At 42.2% G+C, this 17,673-nt stretch overlaps 1 protein-coding gene across 3 annotated transcripts in view; it reads right to left on the bottom strand.

The window, feature by feature from the left end:
- usp24 (ubiquitin specific peptidase 24) overlaps positions 1 to 17,673 on the bottom strand; it is a 34,807-nt gene that overhangs the window by 3,642 nt on the left and 13,492 nt on the right. For 2 of the 3 annotated variants that reach the window (XM_067597504.1, XM_067597506.1), the window contains 44 exons: positions 17,537 to 17,648; positions 17,368 to 17,444; positions 17,080 to 17,220; positions 16,329 to 16,382; positions 16,103 to 16,236; positions 15,897 to 15,963; positions 15,702 to 15,812; positions 15,505 to 15,603; positions 15,011 to 15,184; positions 14,826 to 14,911; positions 14,555 to 14,663; positions 14,182 to 14,337; positions 13,686 to 13,783; positions 13,373 to 13,468; positions 13,059 to 13,281; positions 12,788 to 12,950; positions 12,379 to 12,540; positions 12,133 to 12,203; positions 11,862 to 12,022; positions 11,710 to 11,771; positions 11,206 to 11,397; positions 10,903 to 11,017; positions 10,540 to 10,684; positions 10,328 to 10,447; positions 10,078 to 10,203; positions 9,607 to 9,705; positions 9,406 to 9,488; positions 9,162 to 9,303; positions 8,954 to 9,073; positions 8,487 to 8,701; positions 7,567 to 7,691; positions 7,105 to 7,246; positions 6,562 to 6,712; positions 6,302 to 6,397; positions 5,681 to 5,784; positions 5,421 to 5,534; positions 3,919 to 4,126; positions 3,701 to 3,790; positions 1,137 to 1,239; positions 900 to 1,018; positions 652 to 765; positions 488 to 553; positions 313 to 379; positions 81 to 159 (listed from right to left, as the gene is read on the bottom strand). In XM_067597504.1, coding sequence (XP_067453605.1) covers positions 81 to 159; positions 313 to 379; positions 488 to 553; positions 652 to 765; positions 900 to 1,018; positions 1,137 to 1,239; positions 3,701 to 3,790; positions 3,919 to 4,126; positions 5,421 to 5,534; positions 5,681 to 5,784; positions 6,302 to 6,397; positions 6,562 to 6,712; positions 7,105 to 7,246; positions 7,567 to 7,691; positions 8,487 to 8,701; positions 8,954 to 9,073; positions 9,162 to 9,303; positions 9,406 to 9,488; positions 9,607 to 9,705; positions 10,078 to 10,203; positions 10,328 to 10,447; positions 10,540 to 10,684; positions 10,903 to 11,017; positions 11,206 to 11,397; positions 11,710 to 11,771; positions 11,862 to 12,022; positions 12,133 to 12,203; positions 12,379 to 12,540; positions 12,788 to 12,950; positions 13,059 to 13,281; positions 13,373 to 13,468; positions 13,686 to 13,783; positions 14,182 to 14,337; positions 14,555 to 14,663; positions 14,826 to 14,911; positions 15,011 to 15,184; positions 15,505 to 15,603; positions 15,702 to 15,812; positions 15,897 to 15,963; positions 16,103 to 16,236; positions 16,329 to 16,382; positions 17,080 to 17,220; positions 17,368 to 17,444; positions 17,537 to 17,648 — 5,291 coding nt within the window. The remainder of the gene's footprint in view (positions 1 to 80; positions 160 to 312; positions 380 to 487; positions 554 to 651; positions 766 to 899; positions 1,019 to 1,136; positions 1,240 to 3,700; positions 3,791 to 3,918; positions 4,127 to 5,420; positions 5,535 to 5,680; positions 5,785 to 6,301; positions 6,398 to 6,561; positions 6,713 to 7,104; positions 7,247 to 7,566; positions 7,692 to 8,486; positions 8,702 to 8,953; positions 9,074 to 9,161; positions 9,304 to 9,405; positions 9,489 to 9,606; positions 9,706 to 10,077; positions 10,204 to 10,327; positions 10,448 to 10,539; positions 10,685 to 10,902; positions 11,018 to 11,205; positions 11,398 to 11,709; positions 11,772 to 11,861; positions 12,023 to 12,132; positions 12,204 to 12,378; positions 12,541 to 12,787; positions 12,951 to 13,058; positions 13,282 to 13,372; positions 13,469 to 13,685; positions 13,784 to 14,181; positions 14,338 to 14,554; positions 14,664 to 14,825; positions 14,912 to 15,010; positions 15,185 to 15,504; positions 15,604 to 15,701; positions 15,813 to 15,896; positions 15,964 to 16,102; positions 16,237 to 16,328; positions 16,383 to 17,079; positions 17,221 to 17,367; positions 17,445 to 17,536; positions 17,649 to 17,673) is intronic. The other variant, XM_067597505.1, reaches the window with a different exon arrangement.

The following is a 17,673-nucleotide window of genomic DNA, read 5'->3' as shown; positions in this document are numbered from 1 at the left end:
AGAATCACCTGCAAGGGAGTATATCTAAGAGAATTTCTCTTCTTGTAAAACCATGACCTCTGACCCTTAGATGTACTCACTTCTGTGCTAATGTGACCAGGAACTTAACACACTGGTAGCAGCGTCTGCTGTCCACGTTGTTGCTCTGGTGCATCAAAGCTGTGAAGACAAAGAGCTCAGTTGGTTTTTTTCATACATTCACTGAATCCTTTTAATACCCGAAAAAAAACAAAGATGCTGCCAAGTGGCATGGCAGTCTACCAACATTATGAATAAGAGAAACACAACAATAAAAAAAAGACTAAGACATACCTAACAGGCCTTTCTCTGACTCAAACGCATATTTGAGTCTCTGGGATTGCAGAGAGTCCTCCACTACCTGAAGTAAAAGAATGAACTGAAGTTAGCAAAGTTGATTATAATAGTGATCATACAGATATGAAGTGATAGATCAATAGGTTAAAGGTCACTGATGAATGTCACTCACTAGAAGCTCTTGCAGCATCTGAAAAATGTTCTTCAGTTCATGAGGTGGAGCCGTCTCCAGCTGGGTCTAAAAGACACAAAGATTTGAAATGAAGAATACTCATAACTGACAAAATGTCTAAAAGCTCTGACATTAACCTCTTTAGGGTTCTTAAAGTTTTTTACCTTGAGTAACTGCAGCACTCCCAGGGAGAAGGACTCGTTACAGTACGAGCAGTAGGTCACCATCTCTATCAGGAGAGCCAGGGGGCCCGACAACTCACGCATCGCAAACATCACCTGGTGGATATTCACAAAAACAAAACAACAGTCATCAGTCAAACAGATTCTGACTGTGTCATTAGTCTCGATCAAAATTTAAATAAAATCTGAAAAAAGTTCAAAATACTGTGAGTTGATGGTTTGTATGTTACCTCTAGAAGGTAAGGCTGCCCCTCTGGAGTGAAGAGTGAGGCCAGGATGTCTGCGTGGAGGGGGAGGAGAGGGGTGGAGGACGGGACGCAACTCACACGGAGCTTAAAACCTCCTGGAGCTACGGCGAACAAAAGGTGACAAACCAATCAGACCAAGAACTGGACTGTAGAAATAATATCGATCCTTCTGCGTGTGTTCATGCATGTGAGAAAAAGAGCTGATTGTAAGTGTCTCACCTTGTGTCCGCTGGGAGCCGAGGTCAGAGTGCAGAGTGATGAGGGCCAGCGTGCTGTGGAGGTGAAGAAACTCCCGAGCCTGAGCTGGACTCCACCGCCGGTTCTGTAGAGACACACGGAACAGAAACGTTGCAGAATATTTTGAACTAACTTGACTCCCAATAGTTTTCCATGTGGGTAAAGGCAACAGTCATTATTTATGTTTCACTCTTGTATTTTTGATCAACATTTTTCTATTTTTAAACATGTAATATATTCAAAATCTATTAAAACAACTAACATTTCAAAACTGCATTTACATTTAGAATATTTTCTGAATGCTCATTTCCTAAGTGACATACAATGAGTGACAAACATATCTGTGACATTTTATCCACCAAAAGTTGTTTAGATTTCTCTAAATCTATCTTTCCTTACAGCCCAGATTCCCCTCTGTCTTCCAACAGGCAGTTTCAGAAGCTATTTACATAAAATTGGTATTATTAATAGTCACCTACTCTGATTGGCTGGAGGTGTGGCCGCCACCTTCACCCCCAGCCAATCGGAATATGACCTAATGAATAATGCAAGTTCCCTTATGCTGCATTTTTACATGGAGTAACGGCTCAAGCTGAGGACAGAAGACATTGGGCCTTTCACGATTGCAAGTTCGGACTTGGCAAGTTCGACTTGGTAGAACAAACCTCTGAGGATGGGAGGATACAGTATGATCATTCTGCCATTGGAACAGCAGTGTACTTGCTGACAACACCAGCTTAGCTTCAACACAACTCAAAGCTCCACTAACACTTTTTTCTCACAAAAAAAATAACCTCATTGACAGAGAGATGCAGTAAATTATGTTATTCAGTCTGTCCAAAGTGTTATGTAGCTCTAAAACAAAATTGAATATAGACTGATCTGTTCATTTTAATACATTCATATTTACTGAAAAGTGGTAATATCTGTACTTATAAAGGCAGCGTTGTTGTTCTGTCCAGTAAAAACAGGAAGCTTCACTTTACATTCGGAGAAACTAATGTGGCAGCTATAATTGTTGGATTTCATCTGTGAGACCAACATTTATCTTCTAAAAGGAATTATATCATATCTAAATGCTACGGAGACATTACAGCCAGTGATAAATCGCCAAAGAGCTGCACAGATCAGTTCATCGGATCATGTTTTCTCTGGGATGACGATGGACACTGACCGGCTGATCATCTCAGTAGTCAGGCTGCTGGCAGCTGAGATGACCAGTATCACCTGGTCAGTGGCTCCTCATATCTCCGAAAACGTCGAAGCATATTTGCAAATAGGTGTTATTTGGATAGACTGATCACATATTGGGAATCTATACTGTTACTTTCTCACCTGAAAAATATTAACAGCCCTACAATAGAATTCCCAACAGCTTTCAGGCTGGCTCAAAATCTCTGCCATTGCTGTCAATTGGAGCAAAATGCATTCTGGGATACTAGGCTGTCCCAAGTCCACAAAAACCAGCTCCCGATGTATCCTTGATAAAACGGGCGGAGCATGTACACATCCAGGCATTTGGACTGTACTTGGCTGGATGTGCACTTTGAATTGGAACCATACTTGGGCTGCAACTGATGATGTTTCACAAGAACACAAGTACAGACAAGAACGCAGATTTAGAAAGGACTTGTGTATATGGCAGTCTATGAACCTGAATGGAAATGGGAAGAACCAACTGTTGCACAGTTGAGATGTTTCAGAACAGTATTATCATGTCTAAGTTTCCTAGCAAAGTAAAAGTAATTTTTCCAAAGGTAGCCGGAGGTTGCTAGCATGGCTTTAGCAGACTTCCAATGTCCTGCTTTGTTTGTCATCCGGCTCGGCTGAAAAGCAAACTCTGACTACAGAAGTTACATATGCACTCAACGTAGCGCTGGGCGGTAGTGGGCTCATGCTAAAGCTTCCTAGCATATCTTATTTGACTTTCTGTGTGACAGACATAGTAACTAGTTCAGCCTCAACACTGCTTGCTCTTGAGCTGCAAATTTCAAAATTTCAAATAACTTAAAAAGATAGAATTGAGTAATTTTACAGCAAAGGGGGGCCCCCACCATCATCCTAACCCCATGTCCAGACAGCAAGTGTGTCAGACACGTTTTACACACACGTCACACATAACAGATACGCTCTCATTTTAATGTATGCAGCTGTCTACACCCCTCCGTGCAGGCTGTGTCTCAGCCATGTCTCACGGGCATAACCGCAACCTGAGGTGTTCATTTATGCTTCAAGTCTATTTTCCTCTATTTTACGCATGTCACTACAGTCAGTATTGGGCTCTGAGCATTTCCAACACGCAGGTGACCTACACTGTACCCGAACTCCTCCAGTGTAGACACACAGACAGAGCACTTGATGCTGTTGCTGCTCTGCTGCTCACACTACGTTTGCAGTCTAGACACAGGTTAATCCATCACAGAGCTAATCTTTCTTTTTTTCCACGAAACCAGCCATTTCAAAAAAACTTGCAGAGTCAGAGTGAAAGTATCACTGTGTTTTGAATCAAGATGTACTATTACAAACTGTATATTATTAAGTTGTACCTGGTTGTTTTGCCTGTTGGGTCCCAACAGGAAGATGAGCATCCGGCGATAAGCTGAATGTTTCAACAACAACTGACAAGGACCGCAACCCTGAGAGAGGGAACAGAAAGAGAGACAACTCAAAAAATCATTCACTGGGATTTAACTCATTTATACTTGGAGAACTAACAGTGTAGAAAAGTTGATCTACTTATTTGTTGCTTTTTTTGCTTAATTACCCTCTGAGCGAAGTTACTGAAGAGGCTGAAGTACTGCGCACAGTTTTTCACATTCTCAGGAACGTCTTTGTCCAATAAGGAGAGCAGGGCATCAGTCAGGCCGTCCACTCCCGGGTCTCCAAAGTGAAGAGCGCTCTCCAGAGTCTTTTCAAGGATGGATGCTACCACCAGCCTCACTTCCCTCACGCTGCACTCCAACAGACAAACCCTGAGGAGAGGGAGAAAGAAAATATAAAGATATTCAGTATTGCAATTTTAAAAGATTAGCAAAATGAATGGAATTGAAACCAAGAAGAAAACACAAGTCTGATAATGTTTAAGCATCCTCAGTAACTTGAGAGTGGGGACAAGGTGGGAAATTAGATTGGAAAAATAAGGAAATGCAGTTAAAACAAGATGTGTTTGAGAGAAAACACTTATTGTTGTGCTGCAGCTCTGGCCTTGATACACACAGCTGAGTGTGACATATTGTATCTCCTTTCTCTGGGAAGGGGTGTGTGGTGTGTGAAGGGGGCTGGGGTGTACTGTTGCCTGAAACGGCCGATGTTTCGAGAACCAATCATGTCTTAGGACCATATGATCACCCCATGCCTGAACATAGAGTAGTACAAGACCACACCTTTCTTAAAAACACACGCCCACTTTGGGAAACTATCCTCTGGGTCTTAATGTTTACATTCCAGAGAGTAACCTGCTCTTTCAGCCAATCGGCATCCAGACAGTGAGCAACACACACACACACACACACAGGTGTTCTTAATACTCCCGCTGTCAATACTGATGCAATTGTAAGTGTGTTCAAAAGTACTCCAGAGGCTCAGATGATGTGTGTGTTTGTGTAAATTAAATTTATCATAAAGAGCTAATGGCTGTTATATTCTCTGGTAAAGCTTGATTATGTTGGACTGTATGTGCACTTCAGAGGAAGAGAGTGGAGCCTTGGTGGCTGCAGCAGCATTACAAGGGTGGAATGATTTGACCCTGAGTTGAATGTGCATTGATTAGACTGAGGGAGCAATGCTGGCAGCTGCCAAGTCTGTAGTATCGCATATCACTAGGACAGCTACAAAAATGCTGCAGTGATTAGACCCAGGCCAAGGCCCTGCAAATAAAACACAAATCCCCCTCAGAAACATACAGTATGTCCATGCTTGATATTTCAGGAACTATATAAAGCAGAAGTGATTTTTGCTGCAGAGTTAAAACTGTGATTGTAATTGCAGTCTGATGAACAGAGAGAGCTTTTAAACCTTTTTTGAAGCAGCTGGAGTTTGTTTTAGACAAGCTCAGATCTAGGAACTGGCTGTCAAACCATTACAATGAAGTTAATGTTAAAGTGTTGTAATTATTTGAAAATACTAGATTAATACTAGATTAAATGTTTATGCTGATAATTTCTTCATTTAGTTTGCACATACCACATATAGGATCATATATCACATTAGGGAAACAAACACATGTGACAGCTCTGGGGGTTAAGCAGCTGGACAACAAGCACTGACCTGGTGATCTCTCTCCCCTCTGGTCCAACCAGGTACTGCACCATCCACTGGCATGCTTCACTGCTCTTAGACAGCAACACCTCCACTGTCGCCATCCACTCCTCTGTGTCCACCCTGCAGGAGATTAACAGAACAATAGCATGTGAGAGAGACAGAAAGAGTGAAAGAGAGATAAAAAGAAGTGTGATCATCAAGACATAATGTTGCAGGTCATGAGGGATCATTTTGATACATGTGGATGTAAATATGTGCGTTCATACCGGAGTTTCTTTTTGGTGTGCAGGTAGGTGTGGAAGAGAAAGTGAACAGCCAGCTGAAGACTCTCTTTGGCCATGGCCTGGTAGTCTGCGTGCTTCAGCTTTGTCTGTAACACACAAACATGCATCATTTTTTAAAACATCTTTGTCAAATGGAAACTGATAATCATACATGAATCGCTGTTATTTAATGTTTTTTATGATAAATTATCATGTAGTTTAACACATTGCTGTAACACTGTATACAGTGATGGTATGTTACCATTATAGGCATGTCACCACTTCAAGATTTGAATGATCAAAATGTGACCAAACTGAAAACTGAATTGAAAAAACAGTTCTGGTGGGGAAAAAAGAACCAGAAGAGACATTATTTAAATGATAGATCACTAAAGATGGTAAGAGTGAAAACAGGGGAAATGTAGATGCTACTTTTTAAAAGATACACAAGAAAGGGGGGAAAAGTAAAAACATGCAAATATAAATGTGGAATAAAATATTTGCTTCCTGAAATGTGAAATATTCATGAATAAGGATAACTATGATTATAAGTCAAGCTTTACTCTCTGTGCAGCTCCTCTTTGTATGTATATACAGTCAAACATTAACAGTAGAAACACATACTGCATTGACGGAGGCCAGGGAGAGGGTGAAGTTGAAGTAGTCGCTGTTGTAGACGTCTCGGTTCCTCATGAACTTGAGATTCTCATCTCTCACCATCTACACAACAGAAAAATGGAGAAGTCAGACACTGCCATAGCTTTTAAACATTTTGGCTGATTCCCTAACAGAACAAATGTTCATATGGTTTGGAGACAGACTTTCCTCAATATGGCCTCCATGTTATTTTTTAGTTCCACACAGGCAGCTTTATGCCACTTTACCTGATAGATGCTGGCAGGCATCTTCTCTACAAACAGGCCCTTCTTCTCTCCCTTGCGGACCAGGCGGGTGAGGAGGGTGAGGCGGTCGTTGTTGGCCCTTGGGGGGCGAGGAGAGGACTGAGGCGAAACGTCAGGAGAGGATGGGGCAGACCTGGGAAATATAGAGACAACGTAGCTTAGAGATAATGGGAGATGCACTGTTTAGGTTTTGTGGCACTGGTCCTACTGTAAATACAGATTCTTTTTACAGACACAGTTGGCCAGTTCATGTATAAATAATCTCCAAAAAATTAATTACATGTGAATGTGTGTTTGATGGCTGTAATGTTTCATAAAAAGGCTCTGACGTCTGTCTGACGTACAAAACTGGTTTTAAACACTATACATGAGACAGAAGCTGTCAGTGGCAGATAGAAGACCTACAGTCTTATTATTCTTCTGACTGCTGCAAACTGATGTGAGAGACGGTGACTGATACATTATCAGTAACCCAATCAGAATGTTTATGAGGTGAATATAGTGAATGGTGGGAAGTTCACTCACAGTGTAAGGTCCTCAGCTTCCTGCCTCATGATGCTGACTCGGCTTTTTTTGGGCAGGACAGGTGAGTTTTGGTCGCTGATCTTCTGATAGAACAACATGTAGGCGTTCCAGTATCTCCTCCGCACGTCAGGGTATGGGTTTGCTGCACACACACAGACACACAAATCAAAGGTTATTGTGTGTTGAGTTTCACATATTTTTAAAGTCCCTACTACAGTGAAGTAGGAGACATCTTGTGGCTAGCATTTAAACTTTTGGAACGAAAAATATTTGCATATTCATGGGTTTTTCAAGGAGAAGATGTTATTTTGAGAATTTGAAACAATGTTATTTAATTTTTATGTGGAAAAACCACATCAGACACAAATGATTATTCAGAGTATTTTTATGAAGGGGATATTTAAGTTGAGCATTTGAATGCACGTTGTTAAACTGATGTCAGAGTTAATGCATCTTACTTACACTGGTCATAAACTTTGGGGCGGTACTCTCCTCCAAAGCACTCGTATTCCAAAGTTTCATCGTTCATATCAAACTCCTCCACCACGTTGTCGTTGAACTTGTACCAGCGTCCACGGGCGCTACCACTAAGACAGACAGAGAGGTAGAAGGAGGGCATAGGAGGTGTAAAGAAAAATTTCACATTTGCTTAAACAAGTAATAAATCAAGAACACCAAAACAAAGAGACTGAGTGACTCTGTGGCAGTTGGTCCGTTTTCTCACAAGACTTGGTCAACATACTGCAGTGTAGGTTTGTCACCAGGACGTGTTGTTCACCTGTACGCTAACCAGCCTGTCTGGTGACTTTGAAAAGATCTGTCATTGTCTAAAGCTCTAAACATTTATAGATCTGACATACAGGAGAACTGAATTCAAAGCAGCTCCAGAATGTGTGAAGTTTCCTGGAATAAGATCAACTTCCTGAGAACAAACTTTCTTTGTTGTAATTTTAAGTGGGGATAGGAACAAGCGAGTGTGCAAGAGCCTAGTGCCAAATATGAGCTTCTGTGGTCTCTTTACGTTCCACTTCTCCAGTGAGCATTCCTGTCATCCAGAGCCAGACATGTGGAGACGCTTACAAACTAGACCAGGAGCCCAAACAAAATCTGATGCTGCATTCATGTGCCCCAAGGAGGTCCTGTAAATTCTGCCTGGAAAACTAAAGCAATAGATTAATGTGCTCCACTAATCACTGGTTATGTGCCTCTCACATAAAGTAGGAACAGGACCTGGAAAGAGGGAGAGCTCTGCAGCATGTGGCTCCAAAACGCACATAAAACCATAAATGTTTTAAATTTTCAGAGAACATTAGCCCCTTAGATGTGTTTTATCCTATAATAAAAGATGGGGAAACTTTTGTGCATGATGCAGCGTCTCTTACCGTCTATCTTTAATGAAGGAGTAGTAGTGTCCCGCATGCGCTTGACCACTGTGGACAACAACTCCCACAAGTTCGTAGTTCTCAGAAATGGTGACTTTCTTCCTGGGTGACCCTCCTGATGTCCCATCACCTCGCCCCTCGCCTCCCTCTCCGCTGCAGTCTTGACGAGCCATTCCAGAGACGGTGTAAGGCTCCATGTTCAGCACCCAGGGGAACTGCGCACCGACAACAAACATACAGACGTAAACCAAATTGTATTTGTTTCAACAAGTGAGGTGAAGATACATTCCCTGCCTTTGTATCAGAGCCAAATAGTTCACTATCAGTGTTCTGAAAGTTAGATTGTGTTCATTTTAAAACTTAACAGTGAGCTGGGAGAAAATTCTGGCGTTTGGGGGAGCTATTGGGTGCTGTGCCAAAATCAATGGATAAAGGTATGTAATCTTGGGATTATAAATAGTCCGTACCCTTATCTGTTCGTCATATTTGATGGAGCGTCCGCTTTCCCAGTCAAAGCCGAAGCGCATGAGGTGGATACAGAGAACACTGGGCAGGGATTTGATACATGTCCTCTTCACTGTGGTCCTCTGTGCAGAGGAAAAAGAAATGTACACATTCGTAAGCACACGTGATTTCAGTGTAGCAGAATAAAAGCATGCAGAGTTCATTACGGACCTTCTCCTTGCATTTCTCACAGTAGTAGGCGTTGCTGCCCTCTAGCACCTCTCCTCTGACAAACTGGTCTAATGAGATCTCTAAACTTTGGCAAGATGTTACTCCAAGGTTCAATGCCATGAATGTTTCTTCACGCTCATACCTATGCAATGAAAAGGTCAAAGGTCGAACATTATCCACAATGAGTCTCAAAGTGAAACCATAGTGCTGAATTTTGAAAAAAACAAAATAAATGTGTGCTCACCGGTGAGGACAGTCTTTACAAATCTTCTGGTCAGAGAAGATTCCCTGAAATGTGTTTTTGAAGATTTGTTCTCGACCCATTTTCTGGTGGAGGGGAGTTTCATCGTTAATAACATCATCATAAGCCATTAGCAAATGCATGTACTTAGATGGGGCACATAATGTTTTCTTTTTAAATTTGTGTGGTGTATGTGTGTTGTACCTTGAGATGTTCATCAAGCTGGTCCACCAGGCTAGTAAAAAACTCGTAAGCATCTTGTTGTTCTCTTACATACAACTCCTTGTTCCACATCTTGAAGATCTGACATAAGCAATTTGAATGTGATTAATAGTTGGGTGAACTGGGATATGGCAATAAACTTAATATAGTTGAGTGAGACTATGTGTTTGTGTTTAGTCTACAGTTCTGCCTGATTGATCTCACTGGTGAGAGAAATATCAAATAGACTGTTGTTTAGACCTCGTAGGCATAATGTGAAAACAGACAGCACAACATACTGAATCTCTTTAAACATCAGCGCTCTTCTAATTTTTCACGATAAGACAAGCTCACTTAATGGTTGCTACAAAATGATGGACAGTAACACCTGAAGTTGAAAAGGTGAGTGCATTCTTATCAGAGCACACCGCTCAGCTCATCTCTGGTTTCTAAAGCAACTGAATCATCTGATACCTTCCAGAAGTTCTCAGGCACGTAGTACTGCAGTTTGCTCTCCATCAGATGGCCAAACAAAGACTGAACCTGGTAGAAGACACTCTCCTCTGGCTGGTCTGTGTCATCCTCAATGGAAAGGAAAGCCTTGAAACAAATACAAACACACATAATCATTGATACTGGATTCCCCTTGTGATGCTGGGTCTGGACCCAAAGAGCAAGCGCCCTCTGGTGAACGCATAAAGTAGCACACAGAAAACATACGCACCTCTGGTAGGCCAGGCTGCATGTAGAGCTGCTGGAACACAGCATTCATATAACAAGTGGCTCCACCGTTCTTCAAGCCGACAAAACCGGAGACTGAGCGGCTCTCTACTGGGGGCAGATACTGACAAGGCGACAAAGAGTTATTTTCACAACTCAACTATCGTGTAACAGCAAATATTATTGTATGAAATACTATTTTAATAAGTGTCTTACATCAAACTCTTTGCAAAGAGAAGGATCAGACTGGTGGTGCATGGACAGTAACTCTCTGGTGATCAGTCGGAGGTTGGAGAGAGAGCTGTCCGCCAGCATCACCAGCACCTCGTAGGCTGCCAGTCTGCTGCTGGCTGTGCTGCACCTGACCAGACACACAGATGTCGAAAATGACAAAAGATTAAAGCAACAGTAGTAAAATCAGTATTAACTAGAAAAAGGTTTACATTTTTGAGTACTCTGCTTTAAAAAACAAAAGGCTTCACCTACTTATTAAAACGACTCACATACGTATTTCTATTTTAAAATGAGCTCGCAGGAGAAAAATAAAAGTAACTGAAAAATAGGAATCAAATGTCATACTTGGGGTGGAAGTCATGGCTGGGGGCCGGGGAAGTTGTGGGGTTGGAACTGTTGATGATGATGCGCGAGGCTCGAAACAGGAAATCATCCAACAACTGCTGGATCAGAGACGGACCTGAGGAAAGAGTTACACGTCGTCACATAACACACCAGTGCTCTCGACTGAATCAAGTTAACAAAAACTGAATACAAGAGATCTAAAATGTATCAAAGAGAATGTGATGTGTGCAATTCTGAACTTTCCTAATTTGTGTAATGGGCGTAGGACTGTATTTCTTCTTTGTTTATTTGATGTGTACTCACCAAGATGTTCCTTCTCATTGCCACAGAGTGAGAGCAAGGTCTTGATGAGCCGGAGGTGTCCTGCCAGAAGGATGTTGTCCGCCTCGCTAGTCTCCATCTCAGAGCTCCAGCTGGGCTCAAAGTTGTCGAGCCAAGAGATCTCATCCTCCAGCATGGTGGCGGCGCTCACTTGTAACACCTCCATCTCTGAAGCTGGATGAGGACAGACAAGTGGAGAGAGAGAAAGAAAGAGAGAGAGACAGAAAATAACAGAAAGAGATTTTATTTTACATTGACTTTTAGTGGCTGAAACAGGAGACTGTATTAGAGGGATTTACAGCTTAAAAACACAATATAACCATTTTAAATTTAATACAGCTAAATGGCCAATCACTTTTTAATTCCTTGTTACACATTAATTACTTGTTTTAACGCTGTGAAACTAATTACATAATACATTGTTCATTTTCACAGAGTATGATTCAGTATTGATTGAGTATCACAGAGTTGACTTTATTGGCTTACTGGTTAGATCATCCAGAAGCTGGCATCTAAGGTCAAAGTACTCTGTGCACTGGGACAGCAATCTGAGGAGAAAAACATGAACATGAAAAAAATATGAGAGCACTGCAAAGGTTTTCAGTAATGTGTATCTTGTTTGTTTCTTGCCAAATTACCTCTGGTTGACCCCTCTCATGACAGATGTAGGACTCCATAGTGGCAGCTGAGCAGTAAGAACAACTGAGAGGAGGAATAAGTTGGGTTTCTGGGCATCAGGGAAGGCTGAAGTGTCAGTCTGGCTCAGAGTGTACAGCTGATCACAAGCTACACGGCGGATCTGTAGGAGGCAAGGACAGAGAAAAAGATAAATGAACACATACCGCCATGGTAGGGATATACAGTATTTCTTCTGTGCAGTCTATTGAGCAAAGTGAAAATGTTGTTTACCTCTCCACTGGGAGATCCCAGCAGAACATCGATGATGAAATCATTGACAGAAGGAAGGTTGTAAAAAGATGCTGCAGAGAGAAACCAAACATATACAGGATTTAGTCTACAACAACTGCACCATGCCACTGCAATAGAGGACTGATGGCAATGCATGTTAAGTCATTGACAATAGTAACAATTTAACAAAGGTAATTATCAAGAAGGTGACAAGCAGTGTGGGAGTGTATGCTTGTGGTGTCTTACATAGTTGCTGACAGCGTAACTGCAGACAGGTAACCAGCAGCGACAGAGCCTCACGGGCGATGATAGCATCTTTGATGGAGATACTCTGCTGTCTGACACATATCCCTGCATGCAATGCTGTTGGCGTGGTCTCGCCCTCACTGCTGGAGCTGCAGTTACTTCCTGCAAACATACACAAATACACATACACATTTGTTTAGCTTTTGTTTGTGGCACCTGAAATGTTTCAGCCGTCATAATTCCCATTCAGGTCACAAACCAGGAATGAAGTTGAACAAGATAATTATCATGACTACTGACTGTAAATATTTAGTTGGCCTTCCAAGCAAGTTATCTGCTTATAGCAAGCACCTTGTAGATACAAACACCTAAAACAAAAATTAAAAATGATTTATGGATTCTATCTCACCAGTACTGCTGACTCTGGTGCGGACTCCCTGCGGCAGGAGTGAGCTGTGGGTCTCTCTGATCGGCTGCGGGCTGCCAACCAGATCCAATCGCCCTGCTGCAGCTGCCCAGGTCAGACGCATGAAACAGGCCACAGTGGAAGTGAAGTCACCCACCTCCATGGTCTAAAATACAGACAGAGTAAATATTTTACATTTAAAAGATCATTCTGGGTGCTGACTTAATAGTCGATGTTGGAACTATATGTGTTTCTGTGAGCGTTATTCAAGTACCTGAATAGCTACACGAGCAGCAGGTATGATCTCCTCGACTCTTATGGACGAGCGCTCAGACAAAGACATCTGTCTGTAGGAGGACTTCTCTGGAGTTCCACAAAGAGACAGCTGTCGCCCAGTCCGCCCGGCGTTACGGAACGGACGGGATGACAGCGCCTCGCCATCCCTGATGACATCATCATCCAGTGCTGCAGGCATGCTCTGGCCAACCAGGAGGAACCTGCAAATAAATCCAATTGAGTTATGGAAATCTGGCTTAGTATGTGGCCCAGAATATCCACCTCTGTGTGTTTGAAAGAGATGTTTTGCACCTGGCCAACTGAAGACAGATTGAGTAGACTCCTTGTCTGGTCTCATAGTCCACCTCTGATGGGATGGAATCTCTCTGCATAACATTCACCACCAGACTGCAGAGTAAACATAGAGAAAAACAACTGTCAGGATGACAAATAAAAAAGACCCTGTGAGGCACTTTGGATAAAAGCATACACCAAGTGGCGTGTGTGCCAGGTGTAATCGAGTTTGACAAGTCTACTGACACTTCCCACAGCAGTACAAACCAAACACAACAGCTAGACAAAAGATGCCACTTTCTATTAACATGTCTGTTCTCTGTCGTGTTACCTGAGGCCTCCTGCTTTAAGGAAGTTCTCACAAAAGGACTTGCTGCTAGTTTTGGCCATCTCATCATCAGACGTGGGCATGAGCTTTGAACTCAACACCTAAGACAGAGAAAGAACAAGGGTGAAAACAGGTGTAAGACATGTATTCATTCAGCCTATATTTACACTTGGAAAAAAATAGGAGGCAGGCAAATTTGACCCAACACTCTGTGTAGAAGTTGGTTTTATATTGGTACTTTATCCATTCAAAAAGAATATCTGATGTTGTTAACACGTAACTGTCTGGCCATTAGCGGAATGTGTATGCAAATTAACCAATAGACCAACATGCGAAACCAGTCAAAAATATTCTCTGCAGTTAACCGATTAACTGTTAACTGTTGACATTTCTACATCAAAAGGCATCATTACTAAAACACATACAACTAAGCTTTGAGAGCATGTGTTAAATATGGAAAACTTATATACAGTGATGAGGTGTATTTTCACGTGTGTACCTCCAGGTTGTAAAGCACTCTAAAGGTGGACATGCCCGGGGCTGAGGATCTGAACAGGGACTCCAAGATGGATGCAGCACTGGGCTGGTGCTGCTGCTTGGAGGCCATAGATGGAGAGCGAGAGCCTGTACCCTGACCAAGGGTGAACAGCGTCTTCTACAGAAAAAAGACACAAAGGGACTTTAGAAAATAATACAAACAGAGGAAATAAAAGGAGAGAATGTATAAAGCAGAGAAAGACTACTACAGACCTATCACGTCATTCTCCTAAAAGATTTTGTTGACACGGGCAAAGACATCAAACATGTCTATTTGTTCAGTTATGGTAGTTATCGTTTGACTTGAGCACATCTTAATAGACGGTCTTATGTACCTGATGGCTCCAGACACTGGATTCTTTGGGAACAAAGTTGTCAAGGGCATCCTGCACTTCTGGATCTGTTGGGATGAGCAGCAGCAGCTTTCTCACACGAAGAGTGATCCTGGAAGTAACAAAAACACATATGAACAATGAGGCACTTCAGCTGCCTGAGGTCTTGCATAGTCTCTGTATAAAATGTAGTGACATATAGTCTTTTCTTTGTTGTTGTCAACAAGGTTTATGTAATTTATCAAAAAAATCCATCTAAAAAGATCTATCTCACCTGGATTCATCTAAGTTAGCCAGCTGGTAAAGCATCTCAAACACATTACACACCAGCGCCATTACCACACCAGGCAGGGACTTCTCCTGGAGAAAGACAAACACAGGCACAGTGAGTGTGTTCTGCAGTCTGTAAATCTAAGTTCATGTTTATCAGCTTGCGCCTTGGCATCTTTGAGACGGTACCTGCTCCAAGGCGTAGGCAGAGTTGAAGACAGCAGAGCTGGAACTGCTGGAGGCGGAGGCTGAAGACTCAGAGCTGCCAGAGGGAGTGCCAGTGCCTGAACTCTTCACAGTCAGGCTCTGCTCATCACTGAAGCCAAGCTGGGACAGCAGCTTCTGGTCCCGATTCATGGTCAACTAACACATGGCGAAGGGACAGTGAAGGGAACAAATGAGAGAAAAAAACAGGGATTGTGGTTGTTCAAGGCTGTGTTTCCCCTGCCACACATCAGAAGGAGCGGGCCAACCCATTAACAAAGAGGAAGTGGCACCCTGCCTGGAAGAATTTACTGTGCACTGATTTGTAGTTTGTAAGGTGTACTGGCTTCAGGGGAAACACATGACTGGGAGAGGAGTACAATACTTTGATGAGGGAGTGACAAATAAAATAGTATATTTAAAAACAAAAGAGGAACACAGAGTCCCTCCCTGTCAATTACAGAGTCATCAACACTTACCACACTATCATTGGCAAAGATCTGGACATTATCCACCGGACAGCTCAAGTGCTCAGATATCTTCCACCGGATACTTCCTATTGTCTCATTACTGTGGGTCTGCGGGACACATGCACAGAGAAGGGTCATTTCCTCTGGAGATGTAACTTTACATAATGAAAGTGTATTAAAGGGAACTAAGAAAAGTCTCACAGTACCTCTAAGGTGAAAGTGTCTTTGGTTGACTCATAAGTGATGTGAAGCGTGACCGGGTGTCCGTTGAACGAGGCCCCGTGAGGTAGAATAGTGCGAGGAACTGAGTACATATCCTACACAGAAACGCATACAAATATTCAGCTTTTGTTCAACATCTTTACTCTCGAGCACAGCAGAATGAAGATGGCAGGGCCTACCTCTATAGTGATGACGTAGCGTTCAGCCAGTAGCAGCAGTCTTTCGATTATTACCAGCTTAGTGGATCTGGAGATGAACACAGGAAGGTTTTCAAAAGGACTTTTCCTTGTGTGTTTTGGATTAGCGAAGTACAAAATGAGTTTCTATTATCACCAGTTAGTGAGACAAAGAACAGTCTTAATAAGGTTAATAACTATGTTCTTACCCAAACCCCCCCGTGTACCTGGATGGTGATTGTACAGATGTGGCCACAGTCGGCATGGCAGTGGCCGTCAGCATCTTGGTTGCCCTAGTAACAGCATGTGTCAAAGTAGGCCCACCCAGGGCCGAACTGGCTGCCTGAGAAAAAGAGAAACACAAATGTGTTTTCAGGTGTGGATTTCTGTGAAATGGCACAATCACTGATTACAGTAGTGCATTTGACCACTTACCTCTAGTCTTTTGTAACAATCAGCAATGAACTTCTTGTGCAAAGACACAGAATCCTGTGAGGATGAAAAGTTAATGTTAAATGTGGTTTCATGTGGGGCCAGAACACATTGTCTCACTCAAACATACAAAGAGGGAAGAAAGGAAACATCTGCCAAGCAAAATCCTTAGACAGTGTGTGAATACATCAGCTTCACCCACCATACTGGATGTTAACTGTGTGATATCTTAACACTTGATTGACTCAATCATATACAGTCTGTGCTCTTTGCCTGTACATCTGTACTAACACCACAGTGTACTCTTGAAAATAATTCAATTTAGAATTAAATAATGGCTCTGTATCAAACAAGCAGCTTATCATACTAGCTTTAAACAAGAAGACAGTGGTACCACGGCTTGAGAACAAATAGTCCTACCATACACTCTTAAGGTTATTCTCTTTTCTGATCTGTCCAATATACTTGTTTGAATAACTTTGGACCAATTATTGCACATTCAATTAATACATAGCAACAACACCTTGGATAGTTCAATGGGACATATCATATTTGTTATATATCAACAGTGGCAAAAACAAAACTCCATACTTTTTCAGACATTTTTAATGAAGATAGACTTGGAAATTTTCAAGATCTTAAATGCACTTTTATCTTGCCTAGCAGCTCCTTCTTTGTGTACCGACAGCTACGTACAGCAATGTGTACCTATGGTGAGACACACACACACACACACACACACACACAGACAGACCTTCTTCATCTTGGGATTGAGGTTGGTGTAGCTATATGTGATAATGAGCTGGATTGCTTCATTGGCTATCTCTTCATCAGGGGTTTCCATGGCGATGCGCCAGATAAAATCCATCCCTGCCAGGTCAAGGCGTTCCACACACTGAAATATGATACATTAAACATTAATGTCAACCATTAAGGTGTCTCTTTATCAGTATGAACAGTGCATTTCACTCTCACTGACCAAACAACTAACTCTAAATATTATTTGTAATGTGAATCAAGAGGAATGTGAGTAAGGACTGACCAGCTGAGTTCCTTGGCGTTTCAGACGATGGTCACACAGATTGACATTCTCAAAGAAGGTCTTAAACAGATTGAAACCTGAGAGACGCATACAACATATGAACTGGGGTATCACATACGTATTCATGAACTAATTCTGAAATGCTGTAGGTCAATAATGCATCTCTCACCATTCATGGTGATCTCATAAGGCTCCAGTTTTAGGATCTTCTCCTTGAAGAGCTGCTGCTGAACATCACTCTCGAGGTCATGTTGTCCTTTGGTGAACCACTCAAAACACATCTGCATAAATCAAAACATACGATGT

The sequence above is a fragment of the Thunnus thynnus genome, chromosome 8 (assembly GCF_963924715.1).
Source record: "Thunnus thynnus chromosome 8, fThuThy2.1, whole genome shotgun sequence".
Taxonomy (NCBI): Eukaryota; Metazoa; Chordata; class Actinopteri; order Scombriformes; family Scombridae; genus Thunnus; species Thunnus thynnus.
Note: the sequence above shows the minus strand (reverse complement) of the source record. Positions and strands in the feature narration are given on the sequence as shown.